This window comes from Chiloscyllium plagiosum, chromosome 2 (assembly GCF_004010195.1).
Source record: "Chiloscyllium plagiosum isolate BGI_BamShark_2017 chromosome 2, ASM401019v2, whole genome shotgun sequence".
Lineage (NCBI taxonomy): Eukaryota > Metazoa > Chordata > Chondrichthyes > Orectolobiformes > Hemiscylliidae > Chiloscyllium > Chiloscyllium plagiosum.
In genome coordinates, this window is record NC_057711.1 from 101,255,273 (window position 1) to 101,277,299 (window position 22,027).

General features: G+C 38.3%; 1 protein-coding gene across 3 annotated transcripts in view; it reads right to left on the bottom strand.

Moving 5' to 3' along the window:
• Window positions 1–22,027, bottom strand: part of LOC122562270 (lysine-specific demethylase 4C-like) — a 437,697-nt gene that overhangs the window by 9,698 nt on the left and 405,972 nt on the right. For all 3 annotated transcript variants that reach the window (XM_043715065.1, XM_043715046.1, XM_043715057.1), the window contains one exon: window positions 3,184–3,276. In XM_043715065.1, coding sequence (XP_043571000.1) covers window positions 3,184–3,276 — 93 coding nt within the window. The remainder of the gene's footprint in view (window positions 1–3,183; window positions 3,277–22,027) is intronic.

Sequence of the window (22,027 nt, forward strand, 5' to 3'; positions counted from 1 at the left end):
ACCTTGGTTCAAACATGAACAGAAGAGCTGAATTCCTGAGGTGAGATTAACAACTCTTGACAACAAAACTGCATGCTACCAAGTATGTCACCAAAGAGATCTCATAAATTTGGAGCAATTGTGTTAACAGGGGGCAGAATCAGTCATTTTAACTCCAGGACATCTCTGCAGAAGTTCCTTAAGGTAATGCCCTCAGCCCAAGCATTCAGCTGCTCATTCCCTCCATCGTAAGGTCAGAAGTGTGGATGTTCACCATTGATTGAACAATTTTCAGCACCATTCATGACTCCTCAGACACTGAAACCTTCTTCGTGTTCAAATGCAGCAAGACCTGGTACAACATTTAGGCTTGGTTTGACAAGTGGCAAGTAACATTTGGGTCACACAATTGCCAGGTAATAACCATCTCTGATAAGAGACGATTTAACCACTGTCTTTTTACATTCAATGGCGTTACCATCACTGAATTCCCACCTATCAACATCCTGAGGATTACCATTGAGCAGAAACCCAAGTTGATTTGCCACATAAATACATTGGCAACAAGAGCAAGTCAGAGGCTAGGAAAATTGTGGTGGCCACCTCAACTCCTGATTCTTCAAATCCTGTCCATATTCTACAAGGAACACACCAGGAGTCTCTTTCCAGCCCCTCTTCCTCTCTCCCATTACACCTACCAACCCCTTCCTTCTTGCTACCAATGGGATTCATTCCTCGCATCGACCAACCAGGCCGTAACCTCTACCTGCGTTCAACCATCCCTACCTCACCACCCCTTCCCTCTCCCCACCCAAAACCCTCCCCACCCCTTTATTTGCAACTCCCCTTACACCCACCCCCAGTCCTGAAGGGTTACACCCAAAACGTTGACTTCTCCACCTCCTGGTGCTGCCTGGCTTGCTGCGTTCTTCCAGCCTCCTGCTTGTCTACCGTGGATTCCAACATTTGCAGTTTTTTTGTCTCTATCAAAGTCAATGGAGTTGCTTTATGTTTGTAACCACTCATTGAATTCCACTGGTTGAGAATAGTGTGCAATTAATACCATACAAAATTTGAAAATGTATTCATTGACACTGAACACTTTCATGAGGTCACTGACCCTCTTATGGCACTGCCTCCAAGGGGTTTTGAATCCTCGTTTTGATTCCCATAAGTATCCACGCCCACTTCCATGTGTCTAGAAGGCCACCTTCTCGACACTAAAAGCCAGATATCTCCTTTCCCCCTGCTCTGCCAACACCTTGAATGGAGTGTTTAAAAACCTTGGGAATCTCTTGTCTCCTATCACTATTTCTTACATCGAATTTTACTTCTATTATTCTCAGCACCTGCACCTGTTACAGTAAACTTCTCCTTTAAGCGGTACAGGCCAGCTTTAAATGGTATTAGGTGGTTACATTTTCTGACCTTTGTTGCTGCACGCAGCCAATGAAACACTGCAGGGAGTTGGCATGGTAAATGCAGGAATACGGTGATATTGTGGGGAGGTAGGTGTGGATGGGATGCGCTTCAGAGAGTTAGTGCAGACACGATGGGCTGAATTGCCTCCATCTACACTGTAGGGATTCTACAATTCTGTGATACTTAGTCCACAGTGTTGAAAGAAACTAGTAAGGATATTTCCAAGCATGGACAGATATAGTTAGGCAAATCTGGAGTGGGATTTATTAATAGATTAGAAATAGATTAAGTCCATATTTGAAAACTTCACTAAACAAATACTGTAGTCTTACTTATTAAAATAATAGTTTTCAGATTTTTAAAAATAATACTTTATCAGTGGTAAACCTGAGAATTTATCGATAAAAAAATCTAGTTGACAGCAGTTAAAGCAACACGAGTGACAACCTAACCTGACTGTGATTTACCCCAAGACAGTGAAAACCTGAGGGGCTTTCAAAAATAAATTGGAAGATTACTAAGTAAGCTTAAAGTGTGATTTCAATGGTTAGAAATGAGAGAGATTGTCAGGGTGTGGTTGGGAAGGACACAGTTATGGAGTGAGGCTCATTAGACCTCAGTGCTTGTTCAACTGTGGTTCCTGACTTTTATCCTTCACAAGTGGATTCCAAAACACAGTGGAACTTAGTTAGATTACGCCAACGCTTCTCAACCAGTTCTATAGGTGAGTCATGATGGTCATCAAGGTGGGCCCTCAAGAAATGACATGCTTACCAATAAAATGCAACCACAGGCTTCCTAGTAATAACTGAATCATTGTTTTACTTTATTTTTCCTTACAATTTCGCAATAAAGTGTATTCTCAACAAGATCATTGCAATTCATGATGTCCTTAAACATTTCCATTAATGGTTAGCAGAATACTAAACTGCACGTAAATGTAAAAATACATCCCTTGGAGAAGTGTTTTATTAAATCAGATTGGGACCAAGATTTTTTGACAAAATGGTTGATGGTACCACACCAAGAGAATTAAATGAGGCAGCCACAAACCACAGAATGAGTTAAATGAAATATGAGTGAGCTGAATGATGGCAGTTAAAATTTGAAGCAGTCAAGCACATAGCAAAGAAAATAAGCAACATGTACATTTTGTGAAGCATCTTCATGGGAGCTAGAGTGAATGCAAAGGAGACCAGGGCTGCCATCTGACTTAATGCTTAATATGCCCAGTGCAGTATTAACTAACATAATCAATTTAGTGACAATTTTATGACCAACAGCAGCATGCAAGTCAGTGGGAGATGTGGTCAAGCTGCACAGTACCCTTCTTCTACTATATCTTAAGTACTACATCCAGCTGTGGCTGCAGAGACACAAGGAAGACATGTATAAAGCTGACAAAGGACTGATCCTTTGTTCAAGCAACAGGGAAAGACAGGTCTTTTCAACTTAGAAAGGATCTTATAGTGCCACCTCACAATGGGAAGTGACATGGACCAGGGTAATTTGGAATGCGACTTTAAATTAAGTTAAAGGGTTTAGGGCAAGGGAAATCAATTGAGGGGAGTGAAAGGTAAATTTAGGATTGATATCAGGTGGTTCTTAATAGAATGACTGATCAACAGAAGGCATTAGATGCAACAGACCAATGTGGGCAGCGCAAGACTGTTTTGGATTGATGCATGAGGTTGGGCCAAATGACCTTATCCATCCATAAGCATGTTATGAATAATGGTACATGTAAAATGTGTCAAAATATTTCACAAGCAGTGTACTTACAAGGCGAGATTTGACCCGTTTTGGTAGCTCTTCATCTAGTGTATAAACATCGTCACGTTTTACTACAAGTTGGGAACCATCTTCAAACTCAACCTAAAAATCAATTTTCAGAACCATTATTACACTGATGAAGTCAACAGAATATACAAATAATACTACAGTTACTAAATGTATACAGGTACTAATGGTGTAGATTGGGACAATGAGATTGGTAATAGTACTTTAAAAAATTAATTCCTATCATCTTTTGGATTATTTCTTAGAGGATATACAGGGCACAGGCTATCCCTAGTATTGTGACTAAGTATTGTGCCATGAAACAGGATCAACCAATACCCTCATGGTAAAGGAGACAGGCCACAGTGATCAGAATGTGATAAATATTTTATTTTCATTTTGACAAGGAGAAGCATAGGTCTATGACTTGTATTTTAAATTGAAATAAAGGTAATTATGAAGGCATGAACCAGGCAGGTCAGTAAAGTTGCAGTAGCATAAGTTTAAGGAGATGTTAAATAACTCAGTAAAAATTTATCTTAGTGAGAAAGAAAGGATGGCTAAATAAGGAGTTAAGGATAGCTTTAAATTGATAAAGACACTATAAGTGTGCAAAATTTAGTCATACATCAGAGGGCTGAACAGATTTTAACAGCCTGCAAATAATGACTAAAACCATGATAATGAGGCAAAAGGCAAAATATGATTAAAAAGCTAAACAGTAAAATAAAGAGAGAAAGCAATAGTTTCTACATGTATTACATTTGAATAGGAAAATTGTAACAGAAATGGTGAAGGCTTTAAACAGATACTTGGTGTCTTTCTTCATGGTGGAAGATTTAAAAAAACTTCCCAAAGATTATTGAAAATCAATAACTGACAGGGAGGGAAAAATGTAAAACGATCACCAGAAAACATAATGAGAAAGCCTTTGGATTTAAGACTGTCAAGTCCCCAGGACACAGTCGCCTATACTCTCAGATCTTAAAAGAATTGGCATCACAGATAGTAGACGCATTGGTTACAATCTCCCAAAATTTGTTAGAATCTTCAAGCATTGCATTGGATGGAAAAGACCAAATTGATCATCCCTTTTTTTCAGGAAAGGATTTTGGCAAAAAGCAGAAAACTATAGGCCTTTTACTCTAACACTTGTCATAGGGAAAATCTTAGATCCATTATTTCCAATATTAAGGAGGTTGTAGAGGACACACAGGACATCACAATTTGATCAGGCAGAGACAACATGGCTGTGTGAAAATAAAATAGTATTTAACTATTTAACTAAACTATCAGATTTTCTTTGCAAAGCAACAATTTTGGAGGACATGGGAAAACTACTAGATGTAGTATAATTGGACTTCTAAATGATGTTTGAGAAAGTATCTCATGAAATGGGGGTTACATAAGATCACATATAAAGGGTTGCTTTGCTCAGGGAAAGCAGGAATAAGTGGTGCATTTTCAGGTTGATGTGCTGTAATTAGTGGAATGCACAGAAGTCAATGCTATGTCCTCATGTATTTACAATCTATATCAATGGTTGTCATTACGGGCTGATTTCATAGTAGTTAAATTTGCCATTGACATCAAGATAGGGGAGATATAAGTTTCAAGGGAGGTACAGAGTCTATAAAGGGATATAGATAGGTTAGGTGAGTGAGCAAATATTTGGTGATTGGAATATAACATGGATAAATGTGAACTTATCTATTTCAGCAGGAAGAATACAAAAGTAATGTTGCAGTTAAATAGAGAGAGAGATTGTAGGACAGGTACAGAGAGATCTGGGTCCTGGTACATGACCCACAAGATTAATATATAGGTACAGCAAGTGATCATGAAAGCAACTAAAATGTTATTGTTTATTGCAAGGAGAATATAAGATTAGGGAAGTTTTACTGTTATTGCATAGGATGTTGGTGAGATCACATCTGGAACACTGCACAGCTGTGATCACCATATTTGAAAACATATAATTTCTTCAGAGACAGTTCAGAGTAGGTTCACGTAACTCACTGTTGGGATGAGGGGTAATCTTAGGAAGAATGGGAAAACAGGTCAGGCCTATTTCCATTGGAGCATTGAAAAATGAGAGTTGATCTTAGCGAAACTTACAAAATCCTGAGGGACTGGATACCTAGAGAACATTTCCTATTATGGGGGAGACTGGAACCAGAGGACTTAAAGAGATCTCCCATTTAAAACAGATGATGGGAAATCTTTTCACTGGGAAGATCTTTAGCAGTGGAATTCTCTCCCTCAGAAGGGAACTGAAACTGGATCTGACTCAACACTGAGTTAGAGAGATTTTGGTTAGACATATGAGTCAAAGGTTAAGTGGAGCAGACAAGAAAGTGCAGCTCAGATCACAATTTGCGATTTGTATTCTCCAATCAGCAAATTCAGATACGACTCCAATTTGTGACATGTTTTATAAAGAACGGGGCAATGCATTGCAAAAGACTGCAGTTTCCTTAAAATCATAGCTTCCAATTCAAGTATTTAATTTTAGTTTTTATTAAATTCAATAGTGCCACATGCCACTCCCCTTTTTAAACATTATTCTAATTTCCTTAAATTGAGACAACATAACAGAGTCATAGAGATGTACAGCACAGAAACAGAACCTTTGGTCCAACTTATCTACGCCAACCAGATATCCCAACCCAATCTAGTCCCACCTGCCAGCACCTGGCCCATATCCGTCCAAACCCTTTCTATTCATATACCCATCCAGATGCCTTTTAAATGTTGCAACTGTACCAGCCTCCACCACTTCCTCTGGCAGCTTTTTCCATACACGTTCCACCCTCTGAGTGAAAACATTGACCCTTAGGTCTCTTTTATATCTTTCCCTTCTCACTCTAAACCTATGTCCTCTAGTTCTGGACTCCCCCACCCCAGGAAAAAGACTTTGTCTATTTACCCTATCCATGCCCCTCATGATTTTATAAACCTCTATGAGGTCACTCCTCAGCCTCCGACGCTCCAGGGAAAACAGCTCTAGCCTACTCAACCTCTCTCTATAGCTCAAATCCTCCAACCCTGGTAACATCTTTGTAAATCTTTTCTGAACCCTTTCAAGTTTCACAACATCTTTCCGACAGAAAGGAAACCAGAATTGCATGCAATATTCCAACAGTGGCCTGACCAATGTCCTGTACAGCCGCAACATGACCTCCCAACTTCTGTACTCAATACTCTGACCAATAAAGGAAAGCATGCCAAACGCCTTCTTCACTATCCTATCTACCTGCGACTTCACTTTCAAGGAGCTATGAACCTGCACTCCAAGGTCTTTTTGTTCAGCAACATTCACTAGGACCTTACCATTAAGTATATAAGTCCTGCTAAGATTAGCTTTCCCAAAATACAGCACCTCACATTTACCTAAATTAAACTCCATCTGCCACTTCCCAGCCCATTGACCCATCTGATCAAGATCCAATTGTAATCTGAGGTAACCTTCTTCACTATCCACTACACCTCCAATTTTGGTGTCATCTGCAAACTTACTAACTATACCTCTTATGCTCACGTCAAAATCATTTATATACATGATGAAAAGTAGTGGACCCAGCACCGATCCTTGTGGCACTCCACTGGTCACAGGCCTCTAGTCTGAAAAACAACACTCCACCACTAGCCTCTGTCTTCTACCTTTGAGCCAGTTCTGTATCCAAATGGCTAGTTCTCCCTGTATTCCATGAGATCGAACTTTACTAACCAGTCTCCCATGGGAAACCTTGTCAAATACCTTACTGAAGTACATATAGCTCTGCCCTCATCAATCCTCTTTGTTACTTCTTCAAAAAACTCAATAAAGTTTGTGAGACATGATTTCTCATGCATAAAGCCATGTTGACTATTCCTAATCAGTCCTTGCCTTTCCAAATACTTGTACATCCTGTCCCTCAGGATTCCCTCCAATAACTTGCCAACCACTGACATCAGGCTCACTGGTCTATAGTTCCCTGGCTTGTCCTTACCACCCTTAAACAGTGGCACATTTGCCAACCTCCAGTCTTCCAGCACCTCACCTGTGACTATTGGTGTTACAAATATCTCAGCAAGAGGCCCAGCAATCACTTCTCTAGCTTCCCACAGAGTTCTAGGGTACACCTGATCAGGTCCTGAGGACTTATCCACTTTTATGCATTTCAAGACATCCAGTATTTCCTTCTCTGTAATATGAACATTTTTAAAGATGTCACCGTGTATTTCCCAACATTCTATACTTTCCATGTGCTTTCCTAGTAAAGACTGATGCAAAATACTCATTTAGTATCTGCCCCATCTCCTGTGGCTCCATACACAGGCCACCTTGCTGATCTTTGTGGGGCCCTATTCTATTCCTTGTTACCCTTTTGTCTTTAATGTATTTGTAAAAACCCTTTGGATTCTCTTTAACTCTATTTGCCAAAGCTATCTCATATCCCCTTTTTGACCTCCTGATTTCTCTCTTAAGTATACTCATACTGCTTTTATACTCTTCAAAGGATTCACTCGATCTATCCTGTCTATACCAGACATATGCTTCCTTCTTTTTCTTAACCAAACCCTCTATTTCTTTAGTCATCCAGCATTCCCTCTACCTACCAGTCTTTCCTTTCACCCTAACAGGAATATACTTTCTCTGGACTCTTGTTATTTCATTTCTGAAAGCTTCCCATTTTCTAGCTGTCCCTTGACCTGTGAACATCTGTGCCCAATCAGCTTTTGAATATTCTTGCTTAATATCATCAAAATTGGCCTTTCTCCAATTTAGAACTTCAATTTTTGGATCTGGTCAGTCCTTTTCCATCACTATTTTAAAACGAATAGAATTATGATTGCTGGCCCCTAACTGCTCCCCCACTGACACCTGTCACCCGCCCTGCCTTATTTCCCAAGTTTTGCACCTTCTCTAGTAGGTACATCCACATACTGAATCAGAAAATTTTCTTGTACACACTTCTAAATTCCTCTCCATCTAAACCCTTAACACTATGGCTGTCCCAGTCTATGTTTGTAAAGTTAAAATCCCCTACCATAACCACCCTATTATTCTTACAGATAGCTGAGATCTCCTTGCAAATTTGTTTCTCAATTTCCCTCTGACTATTAGGGGGTCTATAATACAATCCCAATAAGGTGATCATGCCTTTCTTATTTCTCAGTTCCATCCAAATAACTTCCCTGGATGGATTTCCAGGAATATCCTCCCTAAGTACAGCAGTAATGCTATCCCTTATGAAAAGTGCCACTCCCCCTCCTCTCTTGCCTCCCTTTCTGTCCTACCTGTAGCATTCGTATCCTGGAACAGTAAGCTGTCAGTCCTGTCCATCGTTGAGCCATGTTTCTGTAATTGCTATGATATCCCTGTCCCATGTTCCTAACCATGCCCTGAGTTCATCTGCCTTCCCTGTTAGGCCTCTTGCATTGAAATTAAAATGCAGTTTAATTTATCAGTCCTACCTTGTTCTCTGCTTTGTCCCTGCCTGCCCTGACCGTTTGACTTGCCTTTGTTCGCAACTGTACCAGTCTCAGATTGAAATCTTTCCTCACCATCTCCCTAGGTCCCACACTCCCACCTTACTAGTTTAAATCCTACCGAGCAGCTCTAGTAATTCTCCCTGCCAGTATATTAGTCCTCTTCCAATTTAGGTGCAATCCGTCCTTCTTATGCAGGTCACATCTACCCCAAAACAGCTTCCAATGATCCAAAAATGTGAATCCTTCTCCCGACCACCAGCTCCTCAGCCATGCATCTTAACTAAATGAAATAAGTCACATGAAACAAACCTTACATTATTTTCTCAAATATCTGTCGTTCAAACTATTTGTCTCTTACAAGCTAAGTTACAGTATCTACCGCTTTGAAACAAAAGAACAAGTACATCTGATGAAAAAAATTAGATGTCAGCCAACGATTTCAAATAAAAATTGACTATATTGGATAACATGCAACAAATCTGTGAACAGCTGTAAAAACCTTTGTTAAAGCTGATGTTTTTCACAACATGTCAGCTTTATTTCAGATTTTTTTTTCCTGTTTTTCATTCACTGAATGTCAGTGTTACTGGCTAGGCTAATACTGGTTGTCCATCCCTAACTACTGAGAGGGCAGTTAAGAGTCAGTTGGAGTCACATGCGTGGCAGACCAAGTAAGAGTGCTGGTATCTTCCCTATCGGACATCAGTCAGCCTTTTCACAATTGACAATGGTTTCATAGTCACATTAATTCCAGATTTTTACTGAACTCAAATTCTACCATTTGCTATGGTGGGGATTCAAATCCAGTTTCCCAAAACATTACTTGAGCCTCTCGATGAATAATCATGCAATAATACTACTAGGCCACCATCTAAGTACATATGCTTGAATTCTTGGTTTATTTACTGAGATTAGGTGATCAAGAGAAGACAAATGCTTCTATCCAGTAAATCATATTATATGCAACTAAATGATAAACTTCATGAGGGAGTCTTATTAAGCAGGTGCATATACTTTCCTTACTATTTACACACAAAATAGAAGTGGTATGGGCAGAGATGGAGGTTGTTTTACTGAAAAATTAAAACTGTTACAGAAACTGAACCATCTGCATATTTTTGCAAATTGATTCCTAAATCTGATTAAATCTCTACAAACTTTGCCCTTCTCCAACTTTTTACTTTTAAATAATATTCTGGATTAATATTTTAAATTCATTTTGCTCCAGTGCACACCTCCACATGATCAAGTTTCAGATTACGGAAAAATTCAGAAATGTAGTAAAATGTATAGTAGGCTTCATGATAATGAAATGGGCTGACATACGGTAGAGGAAATCTGTAGAAATCTGTTGCTGATTGCTACTAGGTGGAATGAAAGGATGGGGGATACACAGAAGCCCAATGTCTGAGGATTTAAAATTTTGGGAGAGGGGTGAAAAAGGTTACATAGCTAGGGAAAGTTGAGTTACAGATGGGATTTGAAGATAAGAATGAAAATGTTCGATTTGAGACCATGGGGAATGTGGACACAATGAAGATCAGGGATGTCGGAGGCGAAGGGTGAGGAAATCTTGGTGCATTGTGGAATACAGGGAACAATTCTGCGTGATGTGAAGGTACTGCACATGGAATACCAGTTCTGGTAAAATTGGAATAGTTATGTCTTAAGGTATGGTGGAACGATTCAACAGAAGCAAAAGGACAGAATCAATAGCTGATTCAATTATGCAAATATATAAACATACGTATAAAACATACTTAGAATGCAATTTTATTTGAACTTATTCACTGATGTTAACTGATGTTAAGCATAGTCTGAAGTTACAATAGAAAATTTGGATTTATTCGATAGACAAAATGAAGCAAAGTTAGTTATATGAACTATTAAGTGGACCAGTTAGACATATTTTCAGCAAAAATATTTTTTTCAAGAAGCTGGGGGAAATGTTCAGAAAGCTGTTTCGACTCAAGGTTGTACAAAAGATGTATGAATCTAATACAGAAAAGATGGTTTATGACAGCTGCACTAACATGAATAGGGATCCTTTGTTTATATTTATAAAATATCAACTACCAAGCAAGTTGTCCTAAGAAGTGGACAAAACATTAAAATGTTATTACTGGTTTCTATCATGCTTAGATATTAGGAACCTAAAATACTTTAGAAATATCTATGTTGCTAATAAAAGGAAACGATTTTTACAAGTTTAGCATGATCACAAATATTAGCAGCATCACTGAACTACTTGCATTGATTAGCATTATTTAATTCAGTGACATTCTGCAGAGTTCTAATATATTTTATAAAACTGATCATCCAGACCAATAAACAAAGTAATATTGACTAATAAATCAAGTAAGAGCTGGAATAGCGTAATTCCATAATTCGTAATTAACAATTCTTAGTCATATATGCTCACCAACATCAATGGAAATTCAACTAAATGTACTGCAAGTAAAACCACTATGTATAATTTCGCATCGAATAAAGATAACTTTTACTGCCTCATCATGAAACAAAAGGATCAATCAACTACTTTCATGATATTAAAACATAACAAAAACATTTGCTTCTTTTGTTTAAACCAATTTAGTCAAATGCCTTTTAATTTTGATTTCACTTTACAAACAATTAACATGCCACAGAATGATTTTGCGGGATACAAACAAGTTTCCCACATATCAATAACATTATGTTAACTTTATTTGCTTAACTTTACTTGTGAAATAAATTATTGAACAGGATATTGCATAACTAACAAGTGCAAAATTAAACAAAAAAAAACCAAGAATGGTAGATGCTGGAAATCAGAAACATAACAGAAATTGCTGAAATATCTCAGGAGGTCCTGCAGCACCTGTGGAGGGAAAGCAGAGTTAACATGTCAGGTCCAGTGACCCTCCTTCAGTGCAAAATTAACTTGCAATTAACTTTGCAGCTTGCTTGCAATTTCAATGCATCACTGTATTCTCCACCACGTATCACACAACAAAATGCATGCAAAATAAACACATTTCTGAACAACACTTTAAACAAAACCTGCAACAATGTACCTGGTTTAGAGATAACAGCCTTACATTTACTGTAACTTTGTGAATAGAGCACTTGCAACTTAAAAAAAATCTAAAACTATGCCAATGCTGAGAGTTAACTGTAAACTAGCCTCATTAAACTATTCTTTCCTACACTTAGATCTTGTTATCACTTATTTAGCTTTTCTTTTGTTCTGGCCTGCTATCCATAATCTTCTTGTTTATTTCCTCCTTTCATATCTCTCTCTCTGGGCTCTATCTCCACTTATCTGCTCACCTCTGCCCTTGTCTCACCTCCCTCCAACTTTGTTTTCTGCATAAATAGCACTTTTTACTATCTGCTAACAGTTCTGATGAAAAGTCACTGAACTCTGCTTTCTTCCCACAGATGCTACCAGACCTGCTGAGCTTCACCAGCAAATAGTTTTTGCTTGTTAAATTATATGTTTGGCAAAATATTATATTCCTGTGAAACACAAAATGTTCAGACATTCCAAAACCAATCTTTGTTGGATTTTTAATGCAAATTTCTGCAGCAATCCCATTTTGATCAGATTAGATTTCTAAACTTTCAACGTAGTATTGAGCAGATATTTTGTCTGGCATTCATACACATAATTTATAATCGAGAGAGAGAGAAAAAATTTCATGGCACTCATAGAATACTGCAAAGGCAGAATCAACAAAGATTGAAATTGTATACAACTATCCTTTGTGTACACTAAAGACATTGCATAATCTTTACAAACCTCACACTGATTTTGTCTCAGCAAAAGTTGTTGAAAGAAAGATTGTTTTTACCACTGAAAAATTTAACAGAAGAACCATAGCTCAGTCCACTCAAATGCACTACCAGAAGCTGTTGCTAAAAGTAATATCATAATGAATCTTGTCCCAGAAAAGGACATTACTATAAATGCCAAGATTCATAAGTTGTACACAGGACAACTTCTGGGAACAATTATACTGATTTCAGTTTTTAACATATAATTAATGTAAGATTATGCACCTTTTTGCAAACTATAAAAAAACAAAGCTTTTAAAACTGACATCCCCGTGTGATTCTTTTCCTCTGCCACCTCCCCTTGATAGGCAATCTGCTTTATTTAATGTATGCATATTATAAATAAATGAGGAAGAATATTTAACAAAACCTGTCAATATAAAATTACATACAGTTTATTAGTGTCACATACTGTGCAATTAATTTGTAAAATGACACTGGTTATGGAACATTTAAAATAGATTACAACCAAATCTGGTCTAATCTAAGGTTTCTATGCTATAAATCACGTTCTACCTCCAGTTTGGTTAACTGTCTTTAAAGGTAATCAGCAAGTAATGATCCAAGTTACAATGTAGAGATACCAAAATCTCATTGCTTGAAATCACTGGAAAATAACAAAAATATTTTTAGAAAATAGGAATGGGAGAGGCTATGTAGCCCATTGAACCTGAATGTTTGGAAATGTTATCAGACTGCAACTTCTTTAAAAGAAAACCTGTCGTGTCTTAATGAATTTGCTGCACCATGAAAGCCCTGTCACATTACTGATAATGATTTAGATATTGTACATAGAGGATCAGAGTTTGGAGGGGGATTTGGAAAGGCCATGAAATGAGAAGTTTTGATTAGTTCCTAGAAAATAAATGAGTACTTTTCTTAGCCATAGCAGTTGAATAAACAAAAAAGTTGCACAATTGGATAAGGAAACACAGATAGAGATGTTCTCTGTACAATCATTTTCGAATTCTGGGTAGGAGCAAATATGCACACACAATAATCACTTCCTGCAATCCCCCTTTATCTCATCCATCCCATCTCTATTAACTGAGCTAATCTCTCCCAGAACTGAAAACACTTGCAAAATCTTATCTAAACTAACTTTATGCTCCAATCTGTTATGAAATCACTTGGAGAAATAATTGCTTAATTACTGTTACTCCCTAAGGGGTGACACGGGTTTCAATTGTTCTATCGAGAAAATCATTTTGTTGAACACTGGGAATTTTTGACAGCAGACAGACACACTTAGACTGTAAAGTACGATCATACGAAATAGGAGCTAGAGGAGGCCATCTGCCCTGGTCCATCTTTCAATAAAATCTGATCGTGGCTCCAGCTCCACCTTACTGACAGCTTCCACACTCCTGGATTCCTTTGTAGATCATAAATCTGTCTTAAAAATGTTCAATGACCCAATTTCCATTTCTTCCTTGGGTAGAAAATTTCAAAGGTTAACAATCCTCAGAGAAGAAATTCCTCCTCATCTTCAGCTTAAATGGAGACCTCTTATTCAAAGACAGTGTCCCAAACAGCTCAATCTTTCCTCAGTAAATAGCCCCTTCATCCCAGGAATCAGCCTACTGAATCTTTACTGAATTGCATAAAAAGCATTCTTCACTTAGCAAAAAGAGACCAAAGTTGCATGACATTTTAGCTTAGTCTCATCAATGTTAGAGTCAACAAGACTTTCCTATTTTTCATACACTATATAACCAAAGACTTCATAATTACTCGCTAAATCTACATGCAGACATTTTGCAATTTGTGTACACATAACTACTCAGGTTCCTCTGTATTGCGCCATTTTGCAATATTTATACATTTAAATAACAATATGCTATTCTATTCTTCCAACAAACCACACACATACTTCATTTGACATTTTTTCCCCACTCATTTGACCTATGTTTCTTTGCAGACTTTTTATTCATCAGCACAACTTGCTTTCAATAACTACAATGGATTGTGTCCCTTATGTATATCACTAATGCACATTGTAAATAGTTGAAACCCCAGCACTAATTCCTATTGTTGTCAGCCAGTAAATTGTCCACTTATTCGAATGCACTGTTCCACGTTAATCAGTCAAGCTTTTATGCTCAATAACTTTTGAGGTCAGAAATGGATAGTGGGTGGGGAAAGGTTTGAAGTTTGAAACTGGGACAGATCAGAGGGAAATGCTGTGATCATTGATGGGTGGGATGGCAGTTTCAGTGTTTGAGTGAAGTTGGCTCTAATCTTGTAACATTTTCCTGTGGTACCTTATCACATTTTTTGGAAATCTAAATACACTGGATAGGTCGATAGGATAGTGAGGAAGATGCTTGATTTGACTCCTTTTTTTAGTACATTGAGTATAAAAGCTGGGAGGTCATGTTGAGATTGCACAGGATATTGGTTAGGCCACTTTTTAATACTGTGTGCAACTCTGGTCTCCCTCCTATCGTTTTGGAAATCTAAATACACTGGATAGGTCGATAGGATAGTGAGGAAGATGCTTGATTTGACTCCTTTTTTTAGTACATTGAGTATAGAAGCTGGGAGGTCATGTTGAGATTGCACAGGATATTGGTTAGGCCACTTTTGGAATACTGTGTGCAACTCTGGTCTCCCTCCTATCGGAAGGATGTTGTAAAACTTGAAAGGATTCAATGTTCCCAGTGTTGAAGGGATTGAGCTAGAGGGTGAGGCTGATTAGATTGGGGCTATTTTCTCTGGAGCGTTGGAAGCTGAGGGTTGATCTTCTGGAAGTTAATAAAATCATGAGGGGCATGGATATGGTGGGGGGAGGGGGTGGGAAGTCCAAAACTAGGGGGCATAGCTTTAAGGTGAGGGGGGAAAGACTTAAAAGGGACCTAAAAGGCAACTTTTTCATGCAGATGGTGGTGTGGGTATGAAATGAGCTGCCAGAGGAAGTTGTGGAGGCTGGTACAATTATGTTTAAAAGGCATCTGGATGTGTATATGAATAGGAAGAGTTTAGAAGGATATGAGCCGAATGCTGGCAAATGGGACAAGATTTATTTAGGATAGCTGATCCGCATGGATGGTTTGGCCGAGAGATCTGTTTCTGTGCTGTATATCTCTATGACTACATTCATTGATCCTCTTATTTACTCTGCTTGTCACATCCTCAAAGAACTCATCAGTTTTATTCAAAGGCGAAGCATGATGGGCCAAATAACTTACCTCCACTCCTAATGCACCTCTAATAAAGTTACCAAACATGATTTTCCTTCCATAAACTGGTGACTGCCTAATAATATTATGATCTTCTAAGAGACCTGCTATTACTTTCTTAATAATGCATTCCAGAATTCTCCCAACAACTGATGTCGGGCTGACTGGCTTAGTTTCCTGTTTTCTGTCTCCTTCCTTTCTTGAATACGAACGTGACATTGGTGGTTTTCTAATGCACTGGGACCTTTTCAGAAATCAGGCAATTTTGCAAGCTTATCGGTGAAAGTGCCAAATTCATGGTCCGGTCTAGCCAGTGACCACAGAATCTCAGAATTGTTATGGCAGTGGCAAAGTCTAATCTATTATGTCTACATCTTCTGAAATGAGCATCTTGATTTAGTGCGATTTCTTGCTCTTTCCCAGCAATTCTTCACAATGTTTATATTTAAATAATCACCTCATGCCCTCTTGAATATCTCAAATGAACCTCTCTACTTCACATTTCATTTTTTACATATTTCATTTCATACCTTAATTACTCACTGTATAAAAAAAGCTTTTCTCACATTACATTTTGTTTTGCAAATCACTTTACACCTCCTCTTCTTCTTTGCCAGGCTCAGTCCAGACCTCTCATGATTTTGAAAACTATCAAATCTCCTCTTCGTCTTCTCCTCTTCAAGGAAAACAGTGCAACCTCTTCAATCCATGTTCATAAATAAAGTTTCTCATCCCTGAAACAATTGTTGTAAACCTCCTCTGCACTCTCTTCAATGTTATCCTATCATTCCTAAATTGTGGTTCCCAGACTGTGGACAATACTTCAGCAAGTCTAACTAATGCCTTATATAGGTTCAGCACAACCTCCCTAATCTTGTACTTTATGTCCCTATAATGCTCTTGTACTCCATAACTCCCAGGATATTGGAAGCCTTGTTAACCACTCTCTCACCTGTCCTGCCACCTTGACTGATTTATACAAATGTATCCAGATCTCTCTGCTCCTGCTTATCCTTAAGAGTAGTCTCCTTTATTTTATACCATCGCTCCAGATTTTTGTTAGCAGAATGTATCCTATCACCCTTCTTGACATTGAACTTCACCTGCCACCTATTCATCCATTCAACAAATTGTACATTATCCTCCTCATAAAATATGGAAGCATTGCCAAGTATTGTGTGCAAATTTTGAAATTGTCCCTTGCAAACCAATATCCAGATCATTACTATAAATCAGGAAAATATAGAGGAACTCCATTGTAAACATTCTTCTAGCATGAAAACAATCCACTAACCACTGCACTTCTTTTCCTATTACCCAGCCAGTATTCACATTACTGTTGTCTCTTTTCCTGACCCATAACTTTTCTCACAGATTTGTTGTAATGCACCGTATCAAACATCTACAATGCCGGCAAGACAGATCCCATGCATTTGTCAGCAAAGGCACATTAGAAACACTGTAGGTCACCAAAACTTGGTCCCCTTAATCCTTTACTTTTGAAAATCAAGCTTCAGAACTCTCATTAGCCATCCTATTAACAAAGTGCCTCAACAACTGCTTACATTCAGGCCTCATCCTTAAGGTTGTGCCCCATTGGATTCCTGAGACATCTCTCCCATATCATAAGCATAATTTCAACTTTTTCACAGATCGTTAGCTTCATTTTGCTGATGCTATGTCCTAGGGTTGCTCTGAGCACCAATATTTCTCATTTACACCAAGGTCCCACTCTCAGTAAATTAGCAATGCTTTCCATGAATCTCTCCTGTCCATCAGCCTGGAGCTGACTAACAGCAGCAAATTTTGACAGAAGCTACTTCTTTACTTTCAAACTGCAACAAACCTTTATCAGCAAACATTCAGATAAGTTGAAAGCAGAAAACCTTAAGATCTTCCCAACTACATGACAACACAGGGACAAAGTGAGGAACTGCAGATGCTGGCTATCAGAGTAGAGAGTGTGGTGCTGAAAAAGCACAGCAGGTCAGGCAGCATCTGGGGAGCAGCAGAATCGATGTTTCGGGCAAAAGCCCTTCATCAGGATTCTCCAGCTCCTCAGACCTGCTGTGCTTTTCCACACTCTCCATGACAACACAGACTGCTTGGCTTTGCTTCACCTAACCTTTATGATTTAATACCCGCATTTACAATTTCTTCTCTGATCTGAAGTAGGAAATGAGCTTTCCAGCCTTTCAAAATTCACTAAACATTTTTAAACTAATTTTTGTTCAAACTCCAAAACAATCTCCTCTATTTTAATCCTTTTAAACAAACATGAGTAACCCCTTAAAGCCACTTAAATGAACTGCACTTCAAGGTGATTCAATTGCATGTATACCATTTTCTACTGTTAAACTTTAATTCCTAAAGCAGAAAATGATGTACTAAAACAGTTGAAGTATGCACTAAATATTTACAGTACCATCCACTACCTCTTTCAACCCTCTTTGAAGTTGCAAGCACAGACGGAGCTTTTAATTCAAAGTATTAGGTCTGCAAATATAATATCAGTTCAAGCTCAAGACTAAAGTCAGAGTATAAACATTAATGACAGTAGTTAACAATGCAAAAGCCTTTGCCCCTGTACTTTACCAGGGTCTTCGAATTTACAATCAAGAAATGATTTGCCTCGAACTCCATGGAATTTTAATGCCTTCACATGCATATGTTTCCCACTCCTTCACACCCTCCCACAGAAGTTAGCTAGTTTGACAGGCTCAGCTGTCTGTCATGTGGAAAATTTACCAAGAAATGCCACATCCCAGAAATGTTTGGTGTTTTGTTTAAAAAAGTAAACACTGTGTGGCAGATAGAGAGAGAGTGCGATCAAAGACAGATCTGGGTATGGGGAAGAGTAAGCAAGAGATTAGAGATTGGATAAAAGTGGTTAGAGGAAATGATGATTGGATACATGGATAAAGAGAGTTAAGGGAGGTTTAGGTCTTTGTTGGGACTGAAGCATTCAGGGACAGCACAGGGAGTATGGAAGGGGAAGCAGAGAAAATTTGAATGTGGAGGTAAGGGGTTGGGGTGAGATTGGGGTAAATTCTGCATTTGTAGTGGGGTGGATGGAGATTAGTAATTGTGTTGCAAAATAGAGTCAGAGTTATTAAGCTGTACAACACGAAAATAGACAGTTCTGTCCAACTCGTCCATGCCAACCAGATAGCCAAAATTAATCTAGTCCCATTTGACAGTATTTAGCCCATATCCCTCTAAATCCTTTGTTTTCATTTACCCAGCCAGATGCCTTCTAAGCTAGCGTCCACCTCTTCCTCTGGCAGCTCATTCCATATACCCATAACCCTCTGTGTAAAAATGTTGCTCCTGAGATGTATTTTAAAACTTTCCCCTCTCACCTTAAACCTATGCTCGCTAGTTTTAGACTCCACTATCCTGGGGATTGTAAAGTGATGAGTGATTATAAAGAAAGGATCAATGATCATGTGTTGAGTTATTTGGTGTTGGGAAATCTGCACAGTTACACTGTACAGAAGAGCTGGAACACGGCCATTTGGAGCTTTGTATTTGCTTCACCATTCCATAAGATTGTGTCAGATCTGATTATGGTCTCAGTTCCATTTTTCTGCCTGCCTTGAATAAGAGCCTGCCTCAACAACCTTCAGGAGGAGAATTTCCAATTCTAATGACACTTGGGGAAAAAAAAACTCTTAACATCTATCAAACCATGTCCCATAGTTTGAGTGACCCCAAAAAGATGAAACATTCTATTGGTATTTGCCCTATCCAAATGCCTCAAGATCTTACATGTTTCAAAAAGATCATCTCTCATTCTTCTAAATTTCTGTACAACCTTAACTCATCAGAAAAGCCCTTCATCCAAGGAATGAGTCAACTGAATTCTTTCTGGACTGCTTTTTAATACTATTATATCTCTTCTTTCAAACAGGGAGACCAAAACTGTACATGGTGTTTCAGGTGTGATTGCACCAATGTTCCATACAATGGAAGTAGAGTCTCTTCACTTTTAGTTTCCATTCTACTTGCAATAAACAACAACATTCCATTTTCCTTTCTCATCACCTGCTGTTCTTGCATACTGGCTTTATGTGATTCATTTATCAGATACTTCTATCTCTTTAGGTTAGTTGTGTGTTTCCTGGGGAACATTATGGAGTTGAGGACAGCATTTGCAAATTAGTGGACTTTAAGGAAATATTTCTTATGTTCTTGATCCTTAAGCTGTACTGTAAAAGGCACTTACTTGATGGATCTGGAACTTACTGTCTCCTTTTAAACAGGTGGATTGTCCGAATCCTTGAAAGTGAATTGGTTACCCTCTCCTTCAAAATAGAAGTCGTTTTTTCTTTTACATTTTTTCAATGGATGTTGGTGATATTGCAAAACCATTTGTTGCCCATTCCTAATTACCCTTGAATTAAGTCAACCATTTTAGAGAGCAGGCCAAACTAAGTCAGAATATCTTCCCACTGAGCTGGGTTTTTTAAAGACAAGTAATAATAGTTTCATGGTCACTATTATATAGACTAGCTTTCGGTTACAAACTTATCAATCATTGATCTTAAATTCCACCAACTGCCACAATGGGATTTGAACCTAAGTTCCAAGGGTATTAGGCTGGGCATCTGGATTAATAGTACAACAACATTATCATTACAGTACCATCACCTCCTGGGGATGAGGTGGGTGGAGTTACTACTTCAGATTTTTAACATACTAAACTTTTCACTTTCACCATAACACCTGCTTTGGCAGTTACAATTACAGTCTTTGGATCAAAGCTTTCATCTTAACAGTAGATCCACAGATATGTAGCAAATTAATTTTCAACTTGATAAAGCATGACAAAGAAGCATAGTGATTAGTCCCAGAAAGTGCATTCAACATTTGAGTTAAATCTGATAAAACTTAAAAACAAGTGACCTCACTATTCAGGAATGAGACTTTGTGATGTATACCCCAGGGACTGCAGCATTTCAAGAAGGCAGCTCACCACTATTTTCTCAAGGCAATTACAGATAGACAATAAATGCTGGCATAGACAGCTATACCTATATTCCATAAATGAAAATAAAATATATGTTAATTGATAAAACTTCCCTGCCTACCCCCTTTGCAAAAAACAATTGCTTTATCATTAACTCAGTACATGGTATACAAATACTGCTTTGACATTTTCTGATTTTCCAAAAAAGATCTGAATACTTTTCCAATATCAATATTTTGCTTTATGTTTGACCTTCCAATAATAACCATTTAATTACTTAATTAATCTATGTCATTGTTTATTCAGTTGATTTCATCTCTTTAAGAATCTAAACTCAGAAAAAAAACTCAAATTAAAATGGTACTTTATATGCTGCAATAATGAGGAAAAATGTCCTAGAAGGCTCTTCAAAAGAAGACATCTGGGGAGAACTGAGAAATAAAAACGGGGTGATCACTTCACTGAGATTATATTACAGGACTCCCTTCAGTTAAATGTGATACAGTAGCAGATATACAGGCAAATCAGAGAGAGATGCGAGAGGATTAGGATTATAGTAGTAGGGGATTTTAACCTTGCTAACATTAACTGGGATTGCCACAGTGTGAAAGCATTTGACAAGATAGAATTTTTAGAGTGGACCCAGGACAGCTTTTCACGGCAGCATGCCATTCATGTTATTAGAGGTGGGGCAGTGCTAGGATCTGCAAACATGGACTGGGTGCAACTACTTTCAGGTGAGTCTACATTTGGAAAATAGGAGCCTTTTAAAAATAGCATAGTGAGAGTTCAGGGCCAGTGAGTTCCTCTAAGAGAGAAGGGCAGGGACTGCAAGTCCAGGGAACCTTGGATGTCAAGGGATATTGAGAGCTTAACAAAGAAAAACAAGGAAACACATGTTAAGTAATGTGTACTAAAAACAGTGGATGCCATTTGGAAGTATAGAGAGAGAAAGAGAGATAGAGACAGACAGAGTGTGTGTGTGTGTGTGTGTGTCGGGGGCGGTGAATGCTTTAAAAAAGAAACTAGGAGGGCAAAGAGGGGCCTTAAAATATCTTTGGCAGACAAGGTTAAGGAAACTTCAAAGCATTTTGTAAGTGTTTTAACAGCAAAATAATTACCAGGGAAAAGAGTGGGGGCCATTAAAGACCAAAGGGGAAATCTGTACATGGAGCCAAAGGTGAGGTCATAGAGTCATAGAGATGTACAGCATGGAAACAGACCCTTCGGTCCAACCCGTCCATGCTGACCAGATATCCCAACTCAATCTAGTCCCACCTGCCAGCACCTGGCCCATATCCCTCCAAACCCTTCCCATTCATATACGCATCCAAATGCTTCTTAAATGTTGCAATTGTACCAACCTCCACCATATCCTCTGGCAGCTCATTCCATA